Consider the following 7,206-nt stretch of genomic DNA (forward strand, 5'->3'; position numbering starts at 1 on the left):
TCTGCTCAGTTTATTTGAATAACTGCCTGAGTCAGTACACTGCACTTCTTAAGCTGCACTTCCAGTTCTTCTTGCAGCAGGAAAGAAGGTGTGTCCTTCCAAAATAAGACCACAGCATTATCAGCATACCGGGACCTATTCACTGCATTGTGTTGCCACACAGCAGAATAAAGTAAGGGCAATATTCCTGTTGGGGGCAGGCCTACACAGGCAACTTGTTTCTTCACAACAGCAGGAAGAAGGGAGCATAAGACAACTTTGACCTCATGTGAGTTGCGTCAGGTTTTGATAGAGTGACTGTAGATGGCATTCCTGCGGGAGGATTTTCTGACTACACACCAGGTAATGGAGCTGTAAGAACATTTCAACATTGCTGTGGGACAAGAGACTTGTGTCGACACATGTCGAGCGTTTAATGCATGGTTTGAGGCTTCGCTATGTGTATACATACAACTGACTGATTATGGAGCTTTTCATTGTTGTGAAACTAGTTTCAATTTGATTTTGTATGATTACATACACGCTGCAAAATATTTGTCAACTCGGGTGTTGTGTTCAACTTTTAGGGCCTTTATTTTACAAGTTCTGAGTAGAAGTGCTGTCACATATTCCTGCTACCTTTACACCGGCTACCGGCTGTCAACCACAGAGAGAAATGGAGTGTCAGTGTCCACAGGAGAACTCTGAGGATGCTGCTGCAGGTGAGAAGCCGATTTAAAAACTCATTGAACATAATGTAGTTCCTATAGACATTAACGATGTCTGCACTACTTTATAGAGATCATACAACATATTTATATTTTAATTTAAACAGGGGTGTAATAACTTCTGTTACAGACTTCTACAATGTTGAATTTGTGTGGAGAATTTAGTCTATAACATCAAGTTAGCAGCAGAATCTTTTTGACTTGACAGTTTTAATTTGCTAAGCACAAACAAGACATTTTCATAGTGACATTTGAAACAGTTCTCTACACAGCTTCCGTGAGCTGCCATATTAAAAAACTGTGCTTAGGTTTCCTGTATTGACCCAATCCTGAATCAAATGAGTGATGAAAGCATTTATTTTGATTATAAACCTGAATTCACACACACAAAGCCCTGCGTAGAACAATAGATTATTCATGGGAGTATTTCATTCTGGACTTAACATGTGGGTGAAAGGTCAACCCCATGATAAGTTGTGTACAGCACTGCAACACTAAAGTCATGCTCCCCTTTCCTCCACAGGCTGGTGGATGAACAGCAACAGCGTCCAGATGGGAGCTTTCACTGTGGTGGGGTATCTTCTCTACAGATTCTCACAGAGTCAGTCCCTCACCAACACACACGTTCACACTCATTCAAAACAATACAAAACCGTCAATCCCCCTTACATATAGCCATGTTGTTTCTCTTACTGATTGGTCTGTTCTCCTCAGAGATAAAGTCTAAACTAGATATCACAGAACATCTAAAACACATCCTATGAAAAATTCTCCTAACAAGCACTTCCCATGAGGCCAGATTCCTCTACACCTCCATTGTCTTCAAAAAGTTATGAAACACACCTAAAAGAGCCACACCATCTTACTGAACATGTTTGTTAAAATACAGTTAAAGCAACATTATGTGGTTATTTGTGTTTTGTGCGTTTTGGCGCCCCCAGCTGTCACTTTCTCTCTTCTTTGCTTCCTCGTCAGCGTTATTTTTCTTTCACATTCACTTTTGTTCACCGCCGAGCCCGTTACTGTTGCCCACCTCCTCCACTTCTGTGATAGCGGTGTAGACACCAGCCTTCTCAGGAGCTCTCCGACCAGAGTCGGAGCGCTGCCGACAGATTCCTCTCGTCTAACAGAGTTAACTTGTAGCTACAGTACGCAGCAGTTACAGGTTGTCTTCAGGAAATCCAGCGACAGAGGAGGACATCAGAGGGAAAATCAGATGACATTTTGAAAAATATGTTTCAGTTTTATCAAAATCAGTGATGGTGCTGTGTGATGTACTGCAGTGCAGCATTACACGCTGTAGTCCTACCCACTCACTGAACTGATACAGCACAAAAAAAATGAGAGAACATTCATCCTATTGTAAGTCACTGTTAAATTATTTTTAAGCTGACATTTTAAGGCATAATACTTACAAATTGCTGCTTTAACCCCACATACTGCAATGTGCTGCTGACCTGTCTACTGCTAAAACTAGTTCTCAACAAATGCACAATCATCTCCTGCTCAGCTAACATTTACTGAAACACCAATGCCCATCTGTTTTAGTAAAAGACTGAGGCACTCTTTAAAAACAACCAAATCAAACAACATACAGAGTTTGTGACCTGTTTTAAAGATGCACGTCTCTAACAGGAACAAATTGGCTTCGGGCTGACTGCCGCAGACACGATAACAAAGTTAAAAAGCATTATGAATTATTCATACATAGATACACACCGGGAACCACAAAAGGTTTTTTTAATTCACTGGAGAGCATCCTGTTTTCCCTCCACATTTGTTCTTCTACGCGAGATGTTATTAAAATGTAAACTTTGTCTCATTTTCTTTTTTTCTATTTGAATTATAATTTGCTGCTGGTTTAGTGAATTAGAGAAATCTGCACGGCGAGGGCAGTTTGCAGGATCGGAACTTTAATGTCTCTGATTTCGAGATTCACCTTTAGTTAGCCGCTTCCATCAGCAAGTCAGGGTTCTGTCTTGTCGTGGATTATGTCTTCACATTTACAGTATTCATCTGAACGTACTGATCGTGGTCTGTTTTCCCTGCAGCACTCCCAGCTCTGATCCGCTGGCCGATCCGTCTGTTCTGCTCTCTGACTGGTGAGTTTAGTTTTAGGGTGATCAATCAGAGGTCACAGTCTGGTTTTGGCTGACAGCACACAAAGCTGAGGTTGCCATCAATACAATGGGTGAAACACCTCTCACGATCTGTTACCATCCTGTCATGTTTGTGTGTGTTGTGGGATAAAATCACCGGAACAAGAACATGTGTTGTTCCTACCCCAGGTCTGACAGCTCTTTGGAGCTGGGTGAGTCGCCTCGTGGGAACCCTGCGTGGTACAAAATATACATCCCTCATTTCTCATCCATAGGAATAAAAACACAAATACCACTTATGTTTTAAAAAGCCAGATGCTAACTTTTCTGTCTATGTCTTGTGTCTCAGGGATCCAGAGCCTGTTTAAGTGGCTGCGTCGGATCTGGCGGTTTTTCGAAGGTGAGCGCTGCCCGCATCTGTGCTGGGATGTCGTTTACTCTTCACTGTGTGCTTCAAATTGACTTTTTAAAGTGAAGGTAAACAGGTCAGGAGAAGTGTACAGTTTGAGTGGGCAGAGGACGTGACTCAGAAACTCAGCAGACACATGACAGCAATTTAGTATCTCAAGGGACTGGAGCTATTTTAGTGACAGATGAAGGTAATAATTACAGGCCTATAATAACCGTCTTACAATCTGCTCCTCCATCAGGACTTTCCTCCAAGTTCAAGTCAACCACAGGTCAGTTCACTAGAACCTGATACCATTCCTGGAGATTTTATGTTAAATCATCCTAATAATCTTTTTTTAACGTTTATAAACTGATTTTTCCCCAAGCTTCTGCATAAAACTATATAAACTTGCATGATTTTTGGATCTTAGTGCTTTAAAAACTGATGTAAACTATGCATTGCTGGATTTGAAATCTAATTGGCTACTTGGTGCATCAGTCAACTGGGGACTGGCATGTAAGAGGCTCAGGAGTAAGGAGAAAGAAGCGAGAGTGGGTCTCTACACGATCACTCTTTGGCTGTTTTAGGCTCTATGGCGGGCACATAAGCTCAGATCTGCACAAATGAACTGTCAATCAGATTGCTACTTTCTCCAATGTACAGGGATTATTGCATCTGATGTGAAATGAGATTCTTGTAACAGATTTTTTTTTTTTTTTTTTGCCATTTTGTCACCATTCAATCATAGAATACTTTGTTTTGGGCTGAATATGGTGCAATGTTTTGGGGGCAGCGTCGAGGGTTCTGCTTTCTCTCGCTTGTTCTGGGCTGAGAATCACAGCTTTTTCTCTAAAGTGCTTCATCGTTTATCTGATAAACACTTGTGACTTTTACAGGGTCATCCAGTGAATCAGACAGAGACCGGACCCGCAACGGTTCCAACCAATCTAACTTGAGGCTGATCCTTCTGGGGCCCGCCGGTGGAGGAAGAACTTCCCTGGCACAGACTTTGTTAGGCAACAGTGAGACAAGGACACCCATGGGTCCCCTAATGGAGAGTACCAAGAGGTGGACTGTAATTGATGGTGAAGAGGTTGCAGTGATCGACACCCCAGATCTTTTGGGGCTATCGTTGGGGAGCAGCATGAGAGCCAGGGAAGCTCTGAGGAGCCTCCAGCTCACCAGCCCTGGACCACATGCCTTCCTGCTGGTGATCCGCGCTCCTGCCCCCAGCACGGGCATCGATCAGGATGCCGGCCGGGCGATCAGAGCCACCCTTCAACTGTTTGGAGACGAGGTCGCGGGGTACATCATCCCAGTGCTCACCCATGCAGACCATCTAGGTCGAAGGCGCACTGTAGAACAGCTGCTGGACGTGGACGCCGGAGGTCTGAAAAAGGCTCTGTCTCTATGCGACCAGAGGCCAGAGCTGGTGGACAACAGGCCTGGGTGCCCCCTGGAGGAGCAGAATGCGATGCGCAGTCAACTGATACGGCGTGCGATGGAGATGAAGACACAGAGGGGACATTTTGTCCACGAGCTGCAGAGGAGGGAGGACCACATCAGGGAGGAGCTGATGGCTGAAATGTCATCTGCTCTGGCTGGAAAACTGGGACACATGTAAATAAGAGAGAGAGACTGTGCTGTTGGTCTTTGTGACAGAGTTGCCCCGGTGTTGAAAGCATAAGCAGGCCGGATTCACTCAAGTGTTAAATGTGCAATTTTAGCTTTAAGTGCAAGGGGTGATTCTTTGGCCGAGGAAGTTTTGCCAGTCTGCTGGTTCACCACTGTCCCAATGAATTTACTACCTCTGGCCGCCTTTTGGTTTTCAGCATGCCACACGTGTTTTTGGTTACTTATGATGTTCGCATACACGTTTAATTTTTCCCATCCTGGGGTGTTGTAATCCTTTGCTGACCTGTCTATTCTTTTGTATATGCCTGCTCTGCTCCAGTGCTTTGCCCTCCCCTGTCTTTCATAATTCAAAAGAGTTATCAAACTTTAAAGATGGCACGGGGAAAATAAACTGAGGTCATACTGAGACTAGAGTTCAATTTACTCTGTGCTTTCTCCAGGATCCTCTGAAACAGCATTTAGACCAAGACGTTACCTAAATAAACAAGCCCAAATGTAATTGCTGGTTTTATGGACTGTACTTAAGTTGGTGTGAACAAGCATCAAGCATCATTTTGGCAACAGATGACAGTGACAAGTTGATATATGGTACAACAAGAACTGTGATTTAATATCAGTCTAGCTTCAATTGTGAAATATCAATAGCATCTTTACTTCACAAGTATACTGTTTGTCGCCAGTGCAGTGCAGTGGAAACCCACTTTAATTGTTGTGGAGTTGAGGTTGCCCACATTTTTATGACCTGAAACACAAATTAGTCTCGTAAAGCACATAGGCCATGTGGTTAGAGAGAGCGTTCAACATAACAGTACAGCACCCTCAACAGACCAGTCAGGTTCCTCATGGGCCTGATAACGTAAAAGGAAAAAATAACACCCACTGGTCTGCTGTTCTTATTCCAAGCCTGACCTCCGACCCGAGAAAAAGACGCAATTGTAGAAAAGTGGTTTGATTTTGAATGGATGGGACTGGAACATATTGGACTTTCAGATAAGTTTAGCTGAAGAAAAACTCGACCTTTTCTTTCAGCACAAAATCTGCACACAATACCAGCATTTCTAAGCTTATTAAATTTGAGGCTACTGACCGCAGTATCAAGTGACTCCTCTGATTCAAAATGGTCACTTGTTGTTGCCGAATGGACGTGCAAATATTTGCGGCTTTTTAGCCACTTTTAGCTCACATTCAGAGGGGCTGGCAGACCACAGAGTAGCTAAAAATAAATTGAGTAATATTCCTCAGATGGAAACAATCACCACATCAAATGGATGACAATATGTTCTTGTGTCTGCTCTTCGCTAACATGTGGGCCACAATAACTCGCAAAGCTCGGAGTCGTGTTTGTTTCGCCCCCTTGTGGTCAAGAATTACTAAATGCAGCTTTAAAGTCAGGTCTGGTTTATTTGGTGGTGATTGCAAAGGAGTCACTGAAAAAGTGTGTCGTTTCAAGCTACAATTTAAAAAAAAATCAACAGAAGAGGAACAAGTCCTTTAAGTTTTTGCAGCGTTGCTAAAGAAACCACGGGCTGAAGTGATTCATTGTGTCACATTGTCTTAACAAGAGGAGACCATCAACAATGTCATCATTATGTTAAGTATATCCTGGAAGCAGCTCTTGAGGACATGAATCCATTGTTTCCTGTGGATCCCCTGTGCATTGTATGCCATCTGAATTCTGCACAAGAAATGCAGAGTCAGTCCAAATGAGGCCACTATATAAAGATGCAGTGAAAGAATGCAAATACATTCAGTGGCTATAGCTGAGGAGATATCTGCCCCAGATACCATCAAAAAAAGGAGATTTGACAGACTGAAAATCTTTAAGTTGAACATTGGTACATTTTGATATCTGGTCAGATGACTTGGAGGCAATTCAGCTTGTTGTAAATACACAAATAAATTAATATTCATACTTTATTCCTTACATTGTGGCCTATTTATACATCCAGCAGACACAGTCGATAACATTCATGTGGGGTCACTCTGCTTTAAAGGGAAATTCTGGTATTTTTTAACCTGGGCCCTATCTTTAACATTTTTGTCTTTATATTATTTATACGTTCCAAAGGTTTTGCTTTATCCGGCCGCTGAGACTCGATTACAGTAACTGCCATGTAATCCTTTGGGGAAACTCCAACCCTCAAAATGACATCAAATAAAAGTACTCCCTTATGCCACTGACAGGCTAAGGCTGTTATTCAAAGTGTCTAACAACATTACAGAGACAATTCCAATGGCGATGTACACCTTTTTACTAATAATAAGACCCTTTGTCAGGTCAAAAAAGTTAGTTTAGATCAATTATTACGTAACAGCTGCTGAATATCATGATGCATTGTCATTGCTGCTTCGCTAAATGATCAATACAAGGACA

General features: G+C 42.6%; 1 protein-coding gene across 2 annotated transcripts; it reads left to right on the forward strand.

The window, feature by feature from the left end:
- The first annotated feature begins 128 nt into the window (after positions 1 to 128).
- On the forward strand, positions 129 to 5,238 carry LOC119010286 (GTPase IMAP family member 8-like). Of its 2 annotated transcripts, XM_037082308.1 has the most exons (8): positions 129 to 342; positions 567 to 701; positions 1,231 to 1,308; positions 2,759 to 2,809; positions 2,996 to 3,046; positions 3,156 to 3,206; positions 3,457 to 3,486; positions 4,094 to 5,238. In XM_037082308.1, the coding sequence occupies exons 2-8, from the start codon at positions 656 to 658 to the stop codon at positions 4,819 to 4,821; spliced, it is 1,035 nt and encodes a 344-aa protein (XP_036938203.1). In that variant the 5' UTR covers positions 129 to 342; positions 567 to 655; the 3' UTR covers positions 4,822 to 5,238. The 2 variants fall into 2 exon arrangements, with proteins under 2 accessions (XP_036938203.1, XP_036938204.1); XM_037082309.1 differs by having other exon boundaries at positions 129 to 701.
- Positions 5,239 to 7,206: the final 1,968 nt, after the last annotated feature.

This window comes from Acanthopagrus latus, chromosome 20 (genome assembly GCF_904848185.1).
Source record: "Acanthopagrus latus isolate v.2019 chromosome 20, fAcaLat1.1, whole genome shotgun sequence".
In the NCBI taxonomy this organism is placed as follows: Eukaryota; Metazoa; Chordata; class Actinopteri; order Spariformes; family Sparidae; genus Acanthopagrus; species Acanthopagrus latus.

Excerpts from the sequence above, each read along its gene's own strand:
- LOC119010286 (XM_037082309.1), top strand. The coding sequence starts at position 656 with ATGGAGTGTCAGTGTCCACAGGAGAACTCTGAGGATGCTGCTGCAG. Across the intron at positions 1,309-2,758 it reads TCTCTACAGATTCTCACAGA|CACTCCCAGCTCTGATCCGC; the intron begins GTCAGTCCCTCA and ends TTTTCCCTGCAG. Across the intron at positions 3,047-3,155 it reads CCTCGTGGGAACCCTGCGTG|GGATCCAGAGCCTGTTTAAG; the intron begins GTACAAAATATA and ends CTTGTGTCTCAG.